A 23166-nucleotide genomic window follows, 5' to 3' on the forward strand; every position below is an offset into this window, starting at 1 on the left:
ACTCTGGGGTCATTGGGGTTGATACGACGAAGCTCATCACGCTCATTTGCTAATCCCGTCGCCTCTGCTGGGAAATTTGGTCTTACTTTGGGTATTCGACCAGCAGGGATATGGCAGCAGCTGCAGCAGTGATGATGTCCCGGAACGTCCTTTCCGCTACCCGAACATCAGAAGGATTGGGCAATTCTCTGAAGCGGTGATTGGTGAACTCTCTGAAACTCGGCCAATCAGCTTTTCCATGATTGACGAACGTGTGGCGTTCAGAGGTGATGAAGTCGGGTGGTCTGCTAATGGAGACAGTTATGGGGAGATGGTCTGATCTAAGGGAAATGGCGGGTTGCCAGGTAACGTCATTTGTCAGACCAGGTGACACGATGGTTATGTCAGGCGAACTGTAACACTCTCCTCTAATTCTGGTAGGGGCGTCCTCATTGACCGTGCAAAACGTATAGCTATCAATCTGCTCAGCCAGCGCTGTACCTCTCTGGTCGTTTCCGACGGCCGAATGCCACATCTCATGATGCGCATTAAAATCCCCCAGGACCAGACGATTATGAGCTTGCAAGAGCGGGCTAATGACAGGCCTATAATCAGGGATACAGCTATTTCTCGGCGGGATGTATACATTCAGGAACTCTATCTGGGCAGCTTCACACCTTACTGCTACCCCCATACATTCCATGTACGGGTCATTAGTGACAGGCTCAAGCGAGATAGGTCTGTATTGGACAGACTGGTGCAATAGAAAAGCCAATCCCCCACCTCCACTTCTGGTGCGATCTTTCCTCAGAACATTGTAACCATCACAATGCTCTAAGCTGTGGTTGTTGTTCAGCTTGGTTTCCTGCACCGCCGCGACCTTGATGTTCTTCCGACTCATAAAATCTACTATCTCCTCGATCTTACCTCGGAGTCCATTGAATTCAATTGCAAAAAGGCTGCATTTTCGGGGATTGGGACAACAACGGCTGGTATTAAATGCTGTGTGTGCGGTTGTTGTCGAAGGGACTGCGGGGATGTTTCGTAATCAGACGACGAGGGAGTCTCGTAATCCGACGACGACTCACTGGGGACTGTGTTCACAAAGCATGCAACAACATAGTCCCTGTCGTAGTCCCTCACGTGGCCGAGTCCTTAGATGTACCCACTCCTGACATCTATTACATCTCACCGAAGGTTGAATGTGGGTGAAGATGCGGATGTGACAAACTGTGCACAAATATATTGGTCCTGGGGTTTCCTCCGTCCCGGCTCGGACCAGGCATTCCGGGATATGCTGCTCCCAATACAGAAAAACGAAACAAATACGAACATGTACACACTGAGGTGGCAGCTGCTGGCCGGAACATTGGTTTTGTGTTGTTACGGGTCAATCCAGTACGAAAGAACCCGCTGCCGTGGGATTGTACATTTTTGTAGACATCGTTTTTTAGTCACAAAAATGAACTGGGGCCTAATTATGTGATTCGATATCGAGTTGTTTCGACCTGAGTACTCAAAGTTGGGATGACAACATTCGTTATCGAGTAAAATTATCGAGAAATTGAGCATAAATTTGCGAGTAATTTCTCGAGGCCAAATTACCTATCGTAAACAAATAAAATGAATGATTTCCTTATTGTCTTTTTGTTTAAAATGTAAAAATTGTTGTTTGTTGTCGTTTTATAGAAGAAAAACGATGTTAGTAAATAATTGGCAGCATTTTTTAGACAATATAACAAGAGAAATTGGGAAAAGTCCTTTGCAGTCGTTTTGAGAAATTGTGATAAATTTAGAATTAAAATGCATGCAATCATTAACCAAAAATTACTTTTGCAGTCGTTAAAAAATAAGCATTTCTGGAAAAAAGAAAAACAAATATTTAATATTAATAGCCTTTATTGTATAAGGGAAGTACATTTTAAACATTTCATCCCCCGTTGTTTACCAAAGGAAATATTCTCTCAGAGAGGCTAATGCAAAACATCCACCAAACTCTCTCTCATTTATTTTGAGAGAGGATTATTAAGGTAGATGTATCAGCAATCCGTTACAACAATGTCAAAAAGATTTTGCAAGAATTAATAATTTTCTTATTTCCATAGCACAACTTCATTCCGAAATTATTATTGAATGTATTGTTCAACAAATTCCACAAATATTTACATTTTTCATTCATAATTTAGTTTTTTTTTTTTGGTTCTTGCTTTCAAAAAACACCTTTTTTACATCTACCTTCATCATATTCCCTATAGTACACATAGGTTTTCATAGTTCGATTACCGGTTACTCTCGAAACATTCGATCAACAATGTCGATCGAATCTCGTCATGCCGCTTTTTTATCGTGTCGAAATCTTTTTCACGAGCAAATACTCGATCGAATCGAATCACGTAATTAGGCCCCTGGTTTCTTCGATTGGACCATAAATGCGGCCTTTAGATCATTTTCGTCAAAATTTACCTATGGTCCCATACAAATTACTACGGAAACAGAGATCCCTCTGTGGGCATGGGTTAACGTTAACCGATCGCCATAACATTTCATATACATATAAGGTTTTTGGATCAAATGGCAAAAATTTAATTTTGTCATTTTTTGGGCCGCCCTAATGTGCATATTCACGACATTGCTTTTTGGATATCTGTTCTTAGTATGAACCCAAAGTTCCTGCATTTTAATATGAGCTAAATTTTGGAGAGGCAATGTATGAAAATATCTGTGATGGTGATTTAATTGACAAAACATGACATTTTTCTACTTACATGCCTTTCTAATGAAAGAAAAAACTATATCACATACTTTTAGGGGCATTTCAAAATATTTATTAGTTGTTTTTTGCATACATTTATTTCTTGTCTTGTTTTCAATTTTTATGATCTTAATTTTCTCTAACTTTGTTGGTTTTAAATTAAAAATTTAAAACTATGCCATTGTCTTTCATTGTGTGATGGTCTATCATTATTTTACACACAAAATAAAATTTCATTGTTTCTTGACCATTTCAATATACTTAAAATTATATTAGGTACCATAGTTGTTGTTGTGTGTGTTTTTATTTCCTAAAACGCTCTTGTGTATGGGTGTCTTAAATTTTTTCGTTTTCTCTAAACCATTTATTTTTATTACATGTGGATTTTATGGTGGCGCTTTGTGAACTTAAAAAAATCGGAGGACATTACTTGTGGGGATTTTTGTTTCTGTTAAAAGATATGCCATTAGTTGGTGAAGAATTTTTCTAGGGTGGCGACATGGGTTTCTTTAAAATAAAGCACCAATAAAGTGTAAGTAGTTTAACAAGTGTTGAGTTTTTGGGTAGAAAATTAAATTTAATTGTGCATTTGAGTAAAATCATGTTTTTGTTGTTTCTTTTGTTTCGTTTTTTAAATAAAAAACAAATCACAGATTTGGTATTTTATTTTGTTGTTGTTTGTTTTCAGAGCTTAGAGTTAGAGCACATTAGAAGATTAGATTTGTTAGAAGCATAGTTGAGATGTTGTAAAAAGCAGTGTGGGTTTTTCTTGCTTTATGTTGATGAACTTTTTTTGAACGCCAAACTCAAAAGATTTGCCATAAAGCACAAATTTATAGCTTTTGCCTGCAAATTATAAGAAATAAATTTTGGCATTGTCTTAATATTTTTGGTCATTGTTTATATAAAACATGGAACACAGGGGTTTTTGTTTGTCATGCCAATTTGGAAGAGAATTTTGTAAACCAATTAAACCAATTTTTGTTGTAAATGTTTAATAATTTCGTTTTTCTTTTTGTTTGTAGAAAATAACCAATATTGTTTTTCTTTATTAACAGTTATTATTTTTTTACTTATATATTTTTTCATTATATTTAACAATTTACACTTTATTATATACAAAAAAATTAAAAAAAATATATGAAAAAAATAAAATAAAAAGATGTGATAAAATAAAAACAGAGAAAACAAATTAAAAAGGGATAGTAGGACATTTGTATGTTTGACTGATTGTTTGCAGCATGATTTGCGGTAAACATGTTTGTTGTTTGCTTGCTTGATTTTCTGTCATTTTGTGCTAGGAACAAACAAAACACCAAAAAAGGAGATTTTGATGAATGCTATTTGGTGATGATGATTTCATCCGCTTGCAGAAAGTTTATCTTTTCATTAGTTGCTTTTTTTTTTGGGACAGTTGACATTTTTTTCTTTTTGCAAAATGAAAATAAGACGTTGATGGAATTTGTGCTAGCGCTTATGTTTGATTGACTGTTTGAGTGTGTTTGGTGTATTTGTGTAACTTTATAGCTTTGGTGCAGGCAATAATGATGACGACCTAAAACAAAACAAATGATGAGATTAAAAGTTATGATGTTAAAATATTAGTAATGAGAAAAAGAAATAAAGTTGTAAGATAAATAATTTTTTAATAGCTTTAGGCCTTGGATTTAGTTATAAAGCTTATTTGTTTTTAGGTTTAAAGCTTGTGCAATTTTTTAGATTTTTTTTCTTCAGTTTTCTTATGTCTATACAATTAGATTTTTTGTGTCGATTCCAATAAATTTTTAAATATCTTTCAGTATTATTTTAAATATATGCAGTTCGAAAACTTAGAAAGTAACAGAAATTCCTCTGAAGGAATGCACAATGAATATCACCAATATATGATTTAAAAATAATAAAAACAAGTAAAAAATGTTCAGTCGGCTTTGCCGACAGAGGTATACCCTCAGCCAATGTGAATTGAAACTTTCATCTACGGACAGATAGAATGTATTTAGCGTCTCTTCAGAATTTTGTGGCCCTTTTCAACATTTGAACTTGCCGACAAAAATGTTGATTGGGAATTAACACAAATGTTGAACTTTTGTGGGGGAGCTGCCCTTAGGGAGGACCGATATGGGCCATTTTAGAAGTTAAACTAAATTTTGACCAAATTGGTTACACCATTCAAGTGATATCGTCCTAACATTTTAGTGACATTTTTTAAATATTGGGGAGAAGTACCGGAAGTTGGGGACCGGTATTGCCCTATGAAACTAATTTTGGATAAAATATGACGAAGACCAAATGTTGCACCAAATCGGTAGAACAGTTCGGGAGCCACATATGGTGACATAGGGCTTTTTACACCTTTCGGGATGTTTTCCCAAGAAATATGGACCTGCTCCTGAAAAAACTTTTGCCATCGTAATGGAGGTAGCGAATGCAAATCGCTTCAACAAAAATCAAAGTAATTCGAGAGCAGTTCTTAAAGTGAACTTTTCCGAAATTTTATGTGGGAGGTACCCAAAGGAGTGCACAAATATAGTCCATATTCGAACCTGATCTATATCTGGTAGATATATTAGGATTTGCAGAGTATGGATTTAATCAGTCACTCCCTTCAAGAGTTATCGTGGGCATATTTTTTTCGAAAATTTTTGAATTTTTTGAGGGAGGTACCTGAAGGAGTGGACCGACATGGTTTATCTTCGAACTTATACTATGTTTGGACAAAATATTACGAAGACCAAATTTTGGACCGAATTGGCAGATCCGTTCGACATTTATCTTGCGCTCCAGCCACTACACACGGTGTCATAGGCTTATTTTTGCACCTTTCAGGCTATTTTCTCTGGATGTATGAACTTGCCCCTTATGAAACTTGTACCGTCGTATAGGGGACAGCGAATACAAATTGTTACAACAAAAATCAAAGCGATTCGAGAGCAGGTCCTAAACTGAACTTATCCGAAATTTTGTGTGGGAGGTACCCGAAGGAGTGGACCGATTGAGTCCATATTTAAAATTCATCTAAGTCTGGTAGAACTTTCACGATGTACAAAGTGTGGGCCAAATCGGTTAATCCCTTCAAGAGTTATCGTGCGCACAAATTTTCCGACCATTTTCCAACTTTTGTGGGGGAGGTACCGGAAGGAGTGGACCGATATAACCCATCTTCGAACTTAAACTAAGTTTAGGCAAAATATTACGAAAGCCAAATTTGAACCGAATCGGTTGCTCCGTTCGAGAGTTATCGTGCGCACCAGCCAGCCAGACAGACAGACGGACGGACATGGCTAAATCAACTCCAAATTGTCTGAAACACATTTCGTCCAAACATACTTGGGGTCTAAAACCATTATTTCGGTGAGGCACATTTTGCCCTCGTATATAACCTCGTTAGCATAAATGCTGAGGGTATAAATACTGTCTGCCTGTGGCGTAAAGAAAAGAAGCAACGCCAAATCTTTGATTCCTGACTTCCCTAAAATATATTGATTTTAAATCAAGAGATTTTCTACTAATTCCCTGATCGTCCGAAATCGGATATTAATGAATTATTCATCATTAGATTTCAAAAAAATTTAACCTTAGAATCACAGTTTCCGTATGAGGCAGGTCTTCGTCTATAAATTAAGACTTTCATCTATGGACTGATTGAATACCGGCAGGCAGTCAAGTGTGAAACTGCCGAGGAAAAGTTGATGCACTTATACATCCCGCCGATAAATAACTGTATTTCAGGTTATAGGTCCAACATTAGCTCGCTTTTGAAAGGTCATAACCGTCTGGTCTTGGTCGTTCCCGAAGTCTGAAAAATTGACAGTGGTGGTCCCGCTAATGATATCAGGCAAGGAGATGCCAGCAAAGACTCTTACGGCATTAAGGTAGAATTAGACGTGTCATAACCCCAAGGCCATTAGGCCATATCAATCAGCTGATTCAACCAAACCAATGGAAATCAATGTATTCGATTAGTAGTAACTTAACATAATGACATAGCCATAACCATAAGAAACCAATTGGGTTTTGGTTTTCTATGGTTATGGCGTTATGTCAGAAATAGCTATCCAGTTGCTGATCAGCATCATGAATTCCGTAAGCAGCACAGCACGACAACAGCGCTGCACGCCATCTCCACACATATTAGTCGAGGACTCAACCAGAGCAAGCCGTGCGACAGAACAGTGATGGTGGCGCTAGACTTATTGAAAGCCTTTGATACTGTGAAGAACTCTACGTTGTTTGAAGACATCGAGCAGACTACACTTCGGCCAAGCTTGAAACCGCCAGTCGTATATGAAATTCAGGAACAAGAAGTCCAAGCCCCGTAGAGTAAAACAAGGAGTTCCCCAAGGTGGGGTGATAACTCCGGAACTGTTTAACCTCTACCTCTCCTGTATTCCACTCCCTCCAGACAGCATTGAGATCGTAACGCAAGCAGATGATTGTACGATCATGGTGTCAGGTACATTCCCAGATGTCATTTGTGACATTTTCCAAGCGAGGAATATGTACAAATATCCGCCAGTAAATCCACGGCCACTCTTTTCACCACATGAACGGCAGAGGTGAGTACGGATTCCCCCGAGACCATGGTGTTTCGGCCAGCGGCTGCCAGCCCAGCATCAAACCTATGCTTTTACGTAGGTTTCACGCTGCTACAACAACAACAACTTAGTTGAATGTCATGGTCGATAGCAGAATTCCGTCCACAAACTACCCCAAGATTCTAGGTTTCGCATTCGACAGCATGTTCACGTCGTCCGCGCATGCCACAGCTATCTATGATAAGCTGAGATGGAGGAACATGGTCCTCAAGTTCCTAGCCGGCAGCACTTGGGGTGTAGATAAAGAAACCTTGCTGAACACATATAAGGCGATAGGTCGGTCTGTGGTAAGCTATGCGGCACCAGTGTGGTCCGCGAATATAAGTACAACGCGATGGACAAAGATTCAAACCTGTCAATATGCCGCCCTGAGAACTGCAACAGGGTGCTCCTGATGTCTTCAGTGTACCATCTACATGAGGAGACAAATATGCTTCCAGTACAACTACATAATGGCATGATTTCGTTGCAGTACTTGGTTGAGTGTTGCCGTGAGAGCCATCCTAATCACGATATGGTGGATAGGACCCCCACCCATGCATGTCAGGAGGCATCTTCATGATCTAGAAAGTGAGGTTCAACGTTACAAGAGAGAACCCCTAGATCAACATGCTTATCAAACAGGTTTAAGTAGGATGCAGTCGTAGATGTCATAAACAACTATCGTGAGATTGCGGTCCTCGGAGATTATCCCCCACCTATCGCAGCTGAGGAGCGTCATCTGTGACAACATACCAGAGTAGTTTTGGCTCAACTACAATCGGGATGGTGTAGTCGTCTAAATTCCTATAGGGCTAGGATCGATGATACCATACAAAACATCTGCCCAGCGTGCGGCACATGCCCACAGGACACACTGCACCTTTTCAACTGCTCTGCCAAACCTTCTTAACTAACTCCAGTAGCTTTGTGGTTACAGCCAATCAAAGTAGCCACATTTCTAGAACTGGAGATAGACCCAGAGCCAAATTAAGCAGGTGGAGGCCGTAGGATTTTCTTACAGTTTTAGGGTAATTATTTTAGGAAGTATGGACTTGCCACCGAAATGATCCCAAAGCTGGGCTTGAACTGCACTTTTGCGAAAACTTTTAAAATGTTGTTCGGAATATAGCCGGATGTAGTGGTTACGTACATACATACATATGTTCCCACAACATCCCCGAAGGCACAAGGGAGACTTCTCTCATATCAATGAGTGCACGCCGATTCATATTGGCTCAATGATGTGGGACCTACTTTTTATTGCCGAGTCTGAACGGCGTGTCTTACGACACCACTTGCAGAGAAGTTTTTCATGGCTCAAATACTCAGGAAATGTCGCCAGCATTACTGAGGGGGAATTTTGCCACCGTTGAAAATTTGATGTTGCTTGGCCTGGGATTCGAACCGCAGACCTTCTTAGTGCAAGGCGGACGTGCTAACCATTGCACCACGTTGGCCCTCATGTAGTGGTTTTGATCACAAATCTAAGTTCTCTATAGGAATTAAGAACATCGCTATACCCGGACCGAAGTTGTGTGAAAACGGAAAGTGTTAAGTAGGACGTTTCCGCTCAATGTTCAAAATTACATTGGGGATTGTTAAATTCTGTTTGTTTAGGCTTCAGAAGCCGCGTGTTGATGCATCTTTTTAATGGATAACGATAGCAGCTGAAGTCCGGGGATGATGGTTGGATGACAGGGTAGATAGGACGCCAGAAGGGACTACATGAAGGGAATACATCTAGTCAGACTGACAACATCCTGGCGTCCTCTAGGAGGTGTTCTACGCTGGACAAAGCTCAAGAAATGGTGTCTACATTACGCTCAATGATACTTTTGTCACCGTTGAAAATGTGATGTCTGGCCTGGGAATCGAACTCTGGCATTCAGTGTGCATGCAACAGTTCTTATCATTCATTGCACCGCCATGCCCTCCAATGAATTATATTTGTGTATATTTTCCCATTATGAAACCTAATAATGGGGGGTAATGTGCCTATCGTAACATAACATTGCATACTTTCAGGCGCCATATAAAAAGACGTCTCTATTAAATTACTTTAAATTATTTTTGATTTCTCTATTAGAAAAATATAGTAAGAGTGAAATGGTGAACATATATTATATATAATACTGAAAGATATTTGTTTTAAATTTTCCTCCATACCATTGTTTTCAAATTAATCTCAATTTTCGAATCGATGTATAGAAATCTTTCACAAAAACACATATATGGTGGTGCAATTAACATTTTTGATATTTGTTTTTTTTTGTAGCATTTGTTTTCTAATTAATGTTTTTACTATGAACATTTCGTTTAGAGCATCCTTGATCATGATTTTTGGAAGATATGTTGCATTTGTTTTTTTACACAAAATAATATGGCACATAGTTTTAAAAACAAATGAATTTTACATTAAAAACAAATACATACATATTTTTCGATTGAAAAAAGGAACATTTTACAGATCTCTGAGACATAAACTTAATTATTTACTTATACAGAATTACAGAAAAACAATAAATAAACAAATAAAAAAAATATACAATATAATAGACTTTCAAAAGTTGAGGTTAGAGTTGAACATGATGCAAGAAAGAGTACATTTGAAGAGGAGGAGATACGACGCGCGTATTCGCTATATTCTAAAGACCAATCACGAACAAACTATAGCTTAAATGTTAACAATAAAACTTACATGTGCTCAGGGTGGCAGCGTATGCATTCAATCAAATCTTGGGGCTTAAGAACACCAGAGCAGATTTTGTGAATGGCGGTGAACAAGGGGAACCTGTAAACAAAAAACATACAAATACCAATTAATTAAAACATTTCTTGTTACTCTTAATATTGCAACTACTTGTCTTCCAAGTTTTTGTTCTTCAACATATAGTTGACTTCTTCGGCGGTCAAGGGACCTTGCAACTTCTGGCCATTAAGCAATTCAGTTTCCAATTGTTGAATGGTTTTGCCTGATTTGACAAAGGCTTCACCAACTTTACGATTACGGCCACCATAGCAGGTGGTAATTAAATCAGCAACACCACAGCTTTCAAAGAAGGTGGACAATTTGGCGCCGGGATACATGATTTCAACGAAACGAATCATTTCCATCAAACCCAAACGGATGACAGCGGCCTTGGTGTTATCACCCAAACCCAAGCCATCAACGAAACCAGCACCCATGGCAACAATGTTCTAAAAACAAAACAAAAAATTATTATCAAAAGTAATAACACAATTCGGCTTCATTAACTTACCTTCAAGGCACCACAAATTTCCACAGCATTTGAATCTTCAACTACCACAACTCTAAAGTGATTAGCCTGGAAGAGATCACGTAAAATCTTGGCATATTTTGGATCACGACATCCAATGGTGGTTTCACAAAATTGTCCCTCAGCAACTTCATTGGCCAAATTGGCGCCCATCAATACGGCACAAGGAACTTTCAAGTGGCGGGTAATAATGTCTGAGATCAAATCAATGCCACCACCTTCGGCCTTATCAAAGCCCTTTATCAATGAAATGGCAATGGCATTTGGTTTCAGTTTGCCCAACAATTGTTTACAGAAATTGGGAATGAATTGATGGGGTACAACAAAAATCAAAATATCAGCATCTTTGGCAGCCTCAACGAGATCGGGTACGGCAACCTAAAAGAAAAAAATAAACAAAATAATGATTATTACTATGTATTAATTCATGACAAAGTCTTGGTGATAAGATTACTAAAAAATAAAATAAAAACATTTGGCGCGAAACAATTAATAGCCAATTAATTGTTGTTGGTTTCTTCCGTTAAAAGGTTATGCGGAAAAGTGAACGTAAATGTTTCTTTAATGAGGGCTATGCAGGGTATTTAAAAGCAATTGAAAAGTGATTTTGTAGAGTATGGGATTTATGGCGAGTTGACTTGAATTAAAGCGAATTTTGTTGGAATTCCTAAGAGTTGTATATGTGTCTAGACAGCTTGGATTTTCAAAAGTCCAAATAGAGAAGGTTTGCCATGGGTTCAAGGTAAGGGCAATAAAATGAATGTTGCATAAGCATCTGATGGATATAGTGCTTTTCAGCGGGGAAATCTACGAGGCTATACCTCAAAAACAAAAGATGTTGAACCAAATTGATTCCGGATTCTGAAATAGCGTACCACTTTCATTTAGGATAAGAAAATAAATCAAAAGTCGTGTTGGCAAGTCATTAGGCAACTGAATAAGTCATGTGGACTCTGGCGACATGATTGGTAGGTAGAATAATTAAATTATATTAGAAACTCCTGAAATTTGGAGGAACCGTAAAGATTTCGCCAGGCTGTTCACTCATGACTTTGTTGTTGTAACAGTATTTATATGTTTGTTGTTGTTGTAGCAGCATGAAACCGACGTAGAAACATAGGTTTGGTACTAAGTTGGCAGCCGCTGGTCAAAAGACTTGGTTTCGATTCATAAACGTCATAGAGACATAAACGATGCCATGAAGAAAGTATCAAATATTTAAAACTCCAAGGATTTTTGGATGTTTTACCGTAGGGCTTATTCTATCACTTATATATTTAATTATCTCCTCTGCTCCTTGGTTCATGTGGATTTAGATGGTGACAGTAGTAGATGTATCCCTCGCTTCAAAGACCCAGAAAAGATAGCCGTATAGGTGTTGTTATGGGTCTTTGCATCATTAAAGATGATTGCTGATGCGATGGACACCCATATCAATCAAACAGACATGTGTCCTCCTTAATTGCCTCAGGAGATAAAACGTCGGTCGGTGCAGACAGGCCTGTCCTTGCCAGGCAGAACGCCTTCGAAGAATAGGCTATGGATGAAGACGTAGATCACCAGATGAGCAGGGATCAACCCCTCAGGAGATAGAACGTCGATAGGTCCAGACAGACCTGTCCTTGCCAGGCAGAATGCCTTCGTGGAAGAGGCTATGGATGAAGAGGTAGATCACTCTCTCACATTCCACACTACCGGGAGAGAAAGGACAGACACGGCTATAGAGTTCTGAATTACTGCCCCAAATTTGTGGATAAATCCGCAGGAGAAATCAGACAGCTGAAATTCATGGAGATAAGGTTAAACATTTTCTTCGTGAATCGCTACAAAAGGAAGTACCCTAACATCAGAAAACGGACGGTCTCGGCTGTTCGTATTCTTTTGCGGACAACAACGGTGTGTGCGACAGGGCTAGCCATCTTGACTCCATCGGACCCAACGACACTGACGGATTCCACCAATTTGGCACCGGCTCCGAAGTCGGAGAAGCCGAAGTGGCAATGATAGACAAGCAGCCAAACAAGGCCCCAGCCTGTGTGACAATTCCGCATGTGTATGCTGCTAAAGCTCGGGAAACAGGAGTTGAAACGGTTCTGGGGGCTCCGATTTTTTTCATTTATTTCAGTTTTATTCAGATGTATTAGATTACAATATTTACATAATGCACCAGCGCCCTTAAGACTTTATAGGGGCGAATTTCATAAAAAATTCACTTAATAGACGTGTATTAAAAACAAAAAGAAAACTATGTATAAACTTTATAATTGTTCTAAATTTCAATTTTTGTGGAATATAAACAAATTTTTGATAGCTTTTTTTTGAAAATTTGTTTATACCCTCAGCATTTATGCTAACGAGGGTATATATATTTTCATACGGGCAAAATGTGCCTCATCGAAATAATGGACGAAATGTGTTTCAGACAATTTGGAGTTGATTTAGCCATGTCCACCCGCATGTCTGGCTGGCTGGAGGGCACGATAACTTTCGAACGGATCAACCGATTCGATGCAAAAATTTGGCTTTCGTAATATTTTGCCCAAACTTACTTTAAGTTCGAAGATGGATTATATCGGTCCACTCCTTCCGGTACCTCCCCACAAAAGTTCGAAAATGTTCGGAAAATTTGTGCGCACGATAACTCTTGAAGGGAGTAACCGATTTGGCCCATACTTTGTACATCGTGAAATTTCTACCAGACGTAGACGAGGTTCTAATATGGACTCAATCGGTCCACTCCTTCGGGTACCTCCCACACAAAATTTCGGAAAAGTTCAGTTTAGGACCTGCTCTCGAATCGTTTTGATTTTTGTTGTAGCAACTTGTATTCACTGCACCCTATACGACGCTATAAGTTTCCATAGCAAACAGCCTGAAATGTGCAAAAAAAACCCTATGACACCGTGTGTAGTGGTTGGAGCGCAAGATAAATCTCGAACGGATCTGCCAATTCGGTCCAAAATTTGGCTTTGGTAATATTTTGTCCAAACATAGTTTAAGTTCGAAGATAAACTGTATGGGTTCACTCCATCAGGTACCTCCCTCACAAAAGTTTAAAAAATGTTCGGAAAAATTGTCCGCACTATAACTGTTGAAGTGAGTGACAGATTTGGTCCATACTTTATACATCCTAATATATCTACCAGATACATATCAGGTTCGAATATGGACTGTATTTGTCTACACCTTCGGGTATCTCAAACACAAAATTTCGGATAAGTTCACTTTCAGTACTGCTCTCGAATCACTTTGATTTTTGTTGAAGCGATTTGTATTCGCTACCTCCATTACAACGGTAAAAGTTTTTTCAGGGGCAAGTCCATAATTCTTGGGAAAACAGCCCGAAAGGCGTAAAAAACCCAATGTCACCATATGTGGCGGCCACGATAACTCTCGAACTGTTCAACCGATTTGGTCCAACATTTGGTCTTCGTCATGGGGCAATAGCGGTCCACAACTTCCCGTACTTCTCCCCAATATTTAAAAAATGCCACTAAAATGCTATGACGATATCACTTGAATGGGGCAACCCATTTGGTCCAAACTTTGGTTCTCCTAATATTTTGTCAAAATTTAGCTTAACTTTTAAAATGGCCCATATCGGTCCTTCCTAAGGGTACCTTCCCCACAAAAGTTCAACATTTGTGTCTTAGTGCAGTTAATTCCTAATCCACATTCTTGTCAGCAAGTTCTAATGTTCAAAAAGGTCCACAAAATTCTGAAGAGACCCTAAATACATTCGATCTGTCCGTAGATGAAAGTTTCACGTCACATTGGTTGAGGGTATATCTCTGACACTTTTTTACTTGTTGTCTCCGCTAGTTAAAATCGTTTTTATCTTCACGCACATAGTTTGTCCGATTCAACTGAAGGTTGGGGAATATCATGTTTTCCATAGAAAGAAAGCCATTACTTTTGCCACGCTACGTATGTCCAAATTCAAGGAAATTTGGAATATGCGATGGAATTTGGTCTAGAAAAAGGTGTGCTCAATTATATTGAAATCGGTTAAGATTTGGATATGGCTCTCATATATATGTCCGACCGATTTGAGGTATTTAGTGCACCAAACACAAAATTGGGCAGATATTTTAATGAAATTTGGAAAATGTGACGCAATTGGGTCGCCAAATTATATTGAAATCATGGTGTTGTAGGTTGGTAAAGTTACTTGGAAATGTATATGAGAATTATACACAATTGTTGGCGTTTTTTATTGTTGGACTGCAGAATTTTACATCTTTGTGTTTATTTCAGCTTGAGTCCATATTTTGTTGTAATTCAATTGTTTGAATAACAACAAAATATTTTAAAGTGGATATGAAATTGATTAGTTGCGGGCGAAGGGTAGGGAATACTATAGTTTCAGTTGTCACCAAACAACTTCATCAGTTCCCTTTTTCGCCGACTCTGTATCGATAAACAGGTCAATAAAGCCACCCGCTTATTGAAGCAACACTCCTATGTTCGTATTCTTTGCGAAGCAAAGACGACATAAAAACCGTGGTGGATATGAAATTCTTTAGTTCGACTCAAATTGTAGGGTAAACAGCTTTAGGGCCATACAGCAAATTTCTCATTTTATTTAATTTGCTAGATGGCTTTATTGACCTGTTTATCGATACAGAGTCGGCGAAAAAGGAAACTGATGAAGTTGTTTGGTGACAACTGAAACTATAGTATTCCCTACCCTTCGCCCGCAACTAATCAATTCATATCCACTTTAAAATATTTTGTTGTTATTCAAACAATTGAATTACAACAAAATATGGACTCAAGCTGAAATAAACACAAAGATGTAATTATACACAATGTTAAAACTCCAGCAATTGTAGTTTGGTCGACAATACTTTTGGCAAACATTTTAGGTCATGTTTGTGAATATACTAATTGGTAAATTTGTGTAAATACTAATTGGTAAATTATACCCAGATATTAATTGTTGCCGAGGGTTATAATATCTGGATGCGATGCGTAACGAAACTAAATGTGTCTCCAATGCGTTTTCGTATCTCCTTTCGCAACTATTTATTTCCATTTTCCTTTTTGGCATCAGCGCAATCGGTAATACAAAAGCGTATGTAAGAGTAACCCCCCAGATTCGAGTTCTTTTGACTTTTTATTAAAACATTTACCGATTTCTCTACAAAACTTTCCGATTTCGTTGGACGCATCCATACAAGTTTGACTAGATTTTTCAGAGATTAACCCCCTGTTTTTATAACTAATTTTTGTTCATCGTCAATATTCGTAATAATTTAGGCATCCATAGCTCTGCCCCCAGATGATATAAAGACCTAATTTTTCGAAGATGCGTTCGATATTTAGTAAAGAATTCTTCATTTAAAAATCAGCGAGAGAAGAATTTTTTTTCAAAAACAGGGGGTTAGACCGATTTCAAAAAGAACTGTGACAAAATGTTAGGTGGGTATTTGGAAAATAAATATTATTTATTTGGCCCAGTTCTTCTAAGACGATTCCAATTAAAATTCGTTCAAATTACCACCAAAACAAAAATGAATCAAAAAATTAACGAATTCGAATCGTCTTAGTGAAACAGGCCATTAGTGTGTGTATATTGGTGTTGATAGACAATATCAAGTCTATTAAGCGTTGTCTTGTTCGATCATTTTGGCAAATAACACTATGCAACACTGGAAATGCAAACAACTTCTAGTATGTATTTTTTGAAAGTACATATTTAGACTACAAAAACCCTAGTAGGGTTTTGTCCTGTCAGATCCAGTTCGGATTTTATGGCCTCATCTAAACCGTGCTAAAACTACACTTTTTTGCATTTATCAGGCCTTTATCTCAGAAACGAAGAGGAATTTGGCCTTGCTGTCTTTACCAATATTGTAGCCCTAAACTAGGAGAACTTATCTTTTGCACAGACCACATAAGAAAAACTCCATCTAGGGCATCAAAATCTATAAAATATAGAAAATTTTACATAATTGCTGAAATTCTGGTCAGTATCGGCTAAAATATTGGGAGTTGAACAAAGCAACCTTTTGCAAAAATCTTCCCAATAAAGTTCTCAACAATTCTTTAGAACATTCTGAAACTCTAAAATGCTTACTTCATGTTGTTTCGGCGGTATTTTGCATCATATCTTTTACAACACGTATTTTAAACACAGTTCGGATTTCAATACATTATTGACATTTCTATTAAATTGTAAAAAAGTATCAGTCGGCTTTGCCGACAGAGATATACCCTCAGCCTGTGTATATTGAAACAATTTTTTCCCAAAATACGTATGTATTTATGGCGTTTTAAAAATTTTGGGTGTTTGAACCGACAAAAATGTTGATTAGGATTAAAGATCAAAAGTTTTGCGGAGGAGATACAAAAAGGAATGGATCGACATTGACCGTTATGGAAGTGGATCTCCAGCCACAACATATGGTGCCATAGCGGGTTTATACACTCTTTCGGCTGTTTGCTCAAGAAGTATGGACTTGCCCCTAAAAAAACTTTTACCATCGTAATTGAGGCAGCGAATGCAATTTGCTTCAACAAAAATCAAAGTGATTCGACATCAGGTCTTAAAGTGAACTTATCCGAAATTTTGTGTAGGAGGTACCGGATGGAGTGGACAAATATAGTCCATATTTGAACCTGATCTATATGTGGTAGATATATTAGGATGAGTAAAGTATGGACCAATTCGTCCACTCCCTTCAAGAGTTACCGTACAACAAATTTTTCCGAACATTTTTTAACTTTTGTGGGGGAGGTACCTGAGGGAGTGGACCGATATGGCTTATCTTCAAACTTAAACTATGTTTGGACAAAATATTTCTAAGGCAAAATTTTGGACCGAATCGGCAGATCCGTTCGAGAGTTACATTGCGCTCCAACCACCTCACACGGTGTCATAGGGTCTTTTTTGCAACTTTCAGGCTATTTTCTCAGGAAGTATGGACTTGCCCCTGATGAAACTTGTACCGTCGTATGAAGGGCAGTGAATACAAGCAGCAAAAACAAAAATCAAAGGGATTCGAGAGATGGCCCTAAACTGAACTTTTCCGAAATTTTGTGTGGGAGGTACCCGAAGGAGTGGACCAATTGTGTCCATATTGAAACATTATTTAAGTCTGGTACACGTTTCACGACGGGCAAAGTATGGACCAAATCGGTTACTCCCTTCAAGAGTTATCGTGCGCACAAATTTTCCGAACATTTTCGAACTTTTGTGGGGGAGGTACCGGAAGGAGTGGACCGATATAGCCCATCCTTAACCTTAAACTAAGTTTGGGTAAAATATTACGAAAGCCAAAATTTGAACCAAATCGGTTTATCCGTTCGAGAGTTATCGTGCGCTCCAGCCAGCCAGCCAGACAGACAGACGGACGGACATTCCTCAATCGACTCCAAATTGTCTGAAGCACATTTCGTCCATACTTATACTTGGGATCTAAAACCACATTTTGTCCGTATGAAAGTGTATATATCCTCGTTAGCATAAATGCTGAGGGTATAAAAATGTACTGAAAACAACGGGATAGAGTTGCGTATTACATTCCAGGGAATATTTTTCCAAAAGAAAATATTCAGAAAAAAGTAACGGTTTTGGAGATACGGTGCGAAATGTATAAAAATTGTGGAATTTTTGCATATATTTTGAACTTTGAGGCAATAAAAGTAGTTTTTCGAGTTCATTATTTATCTCAATATTTTATTCTTGTTCTTATCCACAAATTTGCTTCAGAGATCAGAAGAAGATTCGCATTGGTTTCAGAGATATAGCCCCGAATTTCTTTAAAAACTCAATATTTAACCATGTTTAGATGGGGCCATAAAATCTAAGCTGGATCTGACACAACAAAACCCAAGTAAGGCTTCTTGTCGTTTGTGTCTGTACTTTCAAAAAATCCTCAGTTCGAATTGTTTGCACAAGATCACCTTAAAAATGTTGCACAGTGTAATAATCAAAACCACTTTATTGCGTTTATTCCCCGAAATAAATTTAATATCCTGTTTCAATAAGAAGATTCGAATAAAACAAAGTGTTACAATAACATGAGTTTGGTAGTAGTTAGGACGAATTTGAATTCCAGTCGTCTTAGAGAAACTGGACATAAGTATTACTTTCAAATATGCAAAGCAAAATTCATTGCCCCCTTAAGATAATATTATCGATCAACTTTATCACATCACGCTAGGAATAAAAATAAATTTACAAAACAATAAGCGAATGTGATGTTGAATATAGTATATTCACTCATACTACGTGTATTTGGCGTGAATTTTTCAAATATTTGTTTAATATATATATTTTTTTACTTTCATATTATGAAGGAAACACAATTTATCATGAATGCATTTTGTCATTTTGAAGACGAAATACATACAAAAAACATTAGGGCTGTTCGTAACTTCGCAAGTAAAAAGTATTTGCAAGTTCCTGCAAGTACTTCCAACTACTTCTCATTTCTCTTCTACTGAACAAGTTTGTTATCGAACAGCATTTTGTTATCGAACAGACCTATTCTTAACAGAATGTTTTGCGTGCTATTATTAAAAAAAAAATAAAAATAAACAAATTGTCTTTAAATATATTTGTATTAAATGCAATTTATATATATTATCGTATATGTATCTAAGAAAACAAGATAATACTTTTGTTTTTCCATAAAAAAAGAACAAACAAATAAAAAATAAACATGCGATGCCAACAACTTTTATATTATACGATACAAAAATAATTACAAGAGATTTGGCAAATATGCTCTGCTTTGTACATAAGTGAATACGGCAAACCCTACCTCTCCACCAAAATCCAGCTCTGTTAGAATTTTTGATTTTCAAGGTCTATTTTGACTGGACTATTGTTCTGATCACACTGAATACAAAAGAGTACGCAATACACTTGTTTTATCCATAAAGAAGCCGCCATACAATAGAAATCAAAGCGTGTTTATGCACAATTCTTAATCCATAAATAAAGCTTTTGACAAAAAAAAGCTTTTCTAAACAAAAATTATGTACATATGGTAATTTGTTTTGCTTACAACATTTGTTTTGACTGCTTACGTTTAGTTATGAGCGCGAACATGTAATGTAAACAACAAAATTATCGCTTACAAGTTCAATGAACTGTGGTAAATGCTTCCTCATATGTAAAATTATTACCAAAATAGAAAAAAATCAAAACAATTAGCAATTGAAATTGAATTAGATTGAAATAATGCTATCAAAATATCTAAATTTAATAACTTTTCGTGATGTTTCCAAGTAGAACCACTCCCCTATTAAAAGGTTATCAAAAAAAAAAAAAATAATAATCAAACACTTCAATAAAGTTGTTATTGAATATCAGACCACAATATGTACTCGTTATTTGATTGTTTAACACATTTTGATAAGAATTGTATGAGTTTGGCATACAACAACAAAGCGACTTTTGCAAATGAATATCTACTATTTGCAGAATAAACTAAAAATGTTTATTGTTGGAGAAAATAGAACAATTTAAAAATATTGAAAGAAAAAAATTATGAAAAGTTTTAAAATTGGATTTTATAATAGGATAAACGCTCGCTCCTATTACCGCTCAGTAGCAATAGTCGGTCACTTTGGGATTCAAACTTAAATAACTAAAAATTACTCTAACAAAATATGAAATTAAATTTAAAATACTAAAACTTTAAAATTTAAGGCTTAAATGTCGTTTAGGGGCACCTCTCGGATCAGACTGAAATTTTTACAGTAGATAGTCCTTGGTATCCTGAATACAACGATATATAATTTTCCGGGGGACGTCCATACTTCCCGAGATATGAATCTTGACATTTCGGAAATTTCGTACTTTAACACCTTTAGGTTGTTTATGGGCACCTTTCGGATCGGGCTGAAATTTTTAGATTAGATAGCCCTTGCCATAAACACCATAAAGGTGTTACAAGTACGAAATTTCCGAAATGTCAAGACCCATATCTCGGGAAGTATGGACTTTTCCCCGGACTTCAACAACGATCAATGAACAGCCCTTATATTGCACATAAGCGATGTCCATAGATGTTGTCCGTTATAGACCTTCTTGGAACTTGATTTCGTACTTTAACACCTAAAGGTTATTTATGGGCACCTCTGGGATTGGGCTGAAGGGCTGATCAGGGGCACCTCTCGGATCGGTCCATAGGTAGCCCCTGGGACCCTGAACACAACGATATATACTTTTCCGGGGGAAAGTCCATACTTCCCGAGATATGGGTCTTGACATTTCGGAAATTTCGTACTTGTAACACTTTTAGGTTGTTTATGGGCACCTCTCGGATCGGATAATACAAACAGTTTCACCTTTATTACCCATAAACAGAAAAAGTAGTCTTTATGTTTTAAAAGTAGGTTTCGATGCACCCAAAAAATTCAAAACTAATTTGTTTGAAATATCAGTTAAACATATACAAACATATTATTATCAAAACAAAAAAAAAATAATAAAAATAAACTTGTTTCCATTCAAAGATGCACCAGTTTCCATTTAGATACCCAATAAAATAATCAATCAACCAATACACAAACATACATTTGCTAATGAAACCACATTGGTGTTATGTGCATCTTGGCCTTGACCTATAACTTTTTCTCATGCTACCTTAACTGTCAATGGCACTGTCAAATGCAGACCGCGACTGATATAACAGCAATAAAAACAGAAAATAAACAAGTTTCTGTGCTCTCAGTTCAACAAAGAAATGAAAAAAAAAATAAACAGAGAAAGTATTATTTTCTCTCCATAATAAAAAAAAGAAACCAAGAGAGAAAATAAATTTCTCCTGTACAACCATGGGCCATCCAAGAGTGGGTATTTTGTTATGTGAAAATATTAAAGAAAGAGACAAAATAAGAGCAAATGATGCCAAATTACTTAATATTTGCATTGGCACATGGAACCACCTGACATGGTGACAGGGAGTGGATCAGATGTGTTAAAAATTTGTATTTTACTATTTTTTCCTTTGCTACACAGAAGGTAATATAAATGAAAACACCTCTTATTACTTGCCACGAAAACAAATGTTAATGAGCACACATGAAGTAGACCCCCCTAAAGAGAACGGCGCAATACTCTCTAAAAAACAAACCAAAATAGCAAAAAACAAAACTCACGCCATTGAAATTCATGCAAGAATCACCACATAGTATTTGCATACATATTTATGCACATTGTTACATACATACGTATCCAAGTATATCCAAGCAAACAACGACCTTCTTTGTTGCTCCTTGTCAGCTCTGCCCCTCCTTAACCCCCCACCCAATCATCCATTGCAATATGCATTTGGCTAACATATAACATTGAAAAAAAAAAGTGAATTAAAAAAAATAATTGCCATTTTTTCTTTCTTTTGTTTATATTTCTATTTACACCTTATTTTCTTGTCTCAAAATAAGCAAAATGCCGCCTGCAAAGAGTTTTCAATGTCAATGTTGGCAGCGATTAGATAATAGAAACATGCACTGCACATTCTGACAAACATTGACCATCATCTATCGCCGCTGCACGGCGTTTGGGTGCAGTGCCGTGTCATTCACTGCAATTGCATGTGAAATGCAATGAAGAAAAAATGGGATTTACGTAATTTTTTTTTTCTTCTTTGTGACGTTGTCTAAGTTGCACATTTTTTCTTTCTACCTTTTTTAATTATTTCTAATTGCTTTCATGTCTATGAAGTAATAATTGTAATGTTATTTTTATTTGTTTAATAAAATTTTTATTTATAAATAAAAAAATGAATGAGAGTGCAAGTGTTTATTTTTTTTATATGAGAAATATAAATATATTGGGGGTGGCCGTTTTTCGAGAATTTAAATAAATTTAAGAGAATGTAAAAAGTGCTTATGATTCACAATGGAAGAAAAATTATTCTTCCAAGCGAAGAACTTCAAAATATTGATAAAAACAGCGTGATCTCAGTGGATGACGGATAAGAAAATATTACTGAACTGAAATATTAGGAATCCACCGAAATCCCACACACTCAACCGATCATCAGGCATATTAAAATGTAATTTTAGTGAGCTAAGCTTGGCACAAACATTTCTCAATAATCATAAAATATCAGAATCTCCTAGCGATTCCAACACAATCTGTGAAGTGGACGGTGTCGTCAATATTATCAATTTGGAAACCCCACATACTCCAAGCCTTCATATAACGTCTGTTAACAAAATGGAAAATTCTTGTAAACTAGAGAAGTCTAGAACTACGTTTGAAGAAGGATGTATTTCTTCGTGCCATCCCCACATCAATGAACTTGTTTCGTAAGGATTTCTTAATCCACATCTCCAAAATTCTTGTCCAAAATTCTTTAAGTTTTTTATACCCTTAGCATTTATGCTAACGAGGGTATATACACTTTCATACGGGCACAATGTGCCTCATCGAAATAATGGTTTTAGACTCCACGTATGTTTGGACGAAATCCGTTTCAGACAATTTGGAATCGGCTTAGCAATGTACGTCCGTCTGTCTGTCTGGCTGGCTGCAGCGCACGATAACTCTCGAAGGGATCAACCGATTCGGTCCAAAATTCGGCTTTCGTAATATTTTGTCCAAACTTTGTTT

General features: G+C 37.1%; 1 protein-coding gene across 17 annotated transcripts in view; it reads right to left on the reverse strand.

The window, feature by feature from the left end:
* Positions 1-2781: 2781 nt before the first annotated feature.
* Gpdh1 (Glycerol-3-phosphate dehydrogenase 1) overlaps positions 2782-23166 on the reverse strand; it is a 34017-nt gene continuing 13632 nt past the window's right edge. For 8 of the 17 annotated variants that reach the window (XM_073961953.1, XM_073961959.1, XM_073961960.1 and 5 more), the window contains exons 4-7: positions 10569-10964; positions 10169-10506; positions 10007-10099; positions 2782-4286 (exon numbers count right to left, since the gene is read on the reverse strand). In XM_073961953.1, coding sequence (XP_073818054.1) covers positions 4253-4286; positions 10007-10099; positions 10169-10506; positions 10569-10964 — 861 coding nt within the window. In that variant the 3' untranslated portion in view covers positions 2782-4252. Of the gene's footprint in view, positions 6701-6983; positions 8444-8771; positions 10100-10168; positions 10507-10568; positions 10965-23166 lie in introns of all 17 variants that reach the window. The other 9 variants (XM_073961965.1, XM_073961961.1, XM_073961968.1 and 6 more) reach the window with 2 other exon arrangements.

The sequence above is a fragment of the Musca autumnalis genome, unplaced genomic scaffold (genome assembly GCF_047663935.1).
Source record: "Musca autumnalis isolate F117 unplaced genomic scaffold, ASM4766393v1 scaffold_1, whole genome shotgun sequence".
Taxonomy (NCBI): domain Eukaryota; kingdom Metazoa; phylum Arthropoda; class Insecta; order Diptera; family Muscidae; genus Musca; species Musca autumnalis.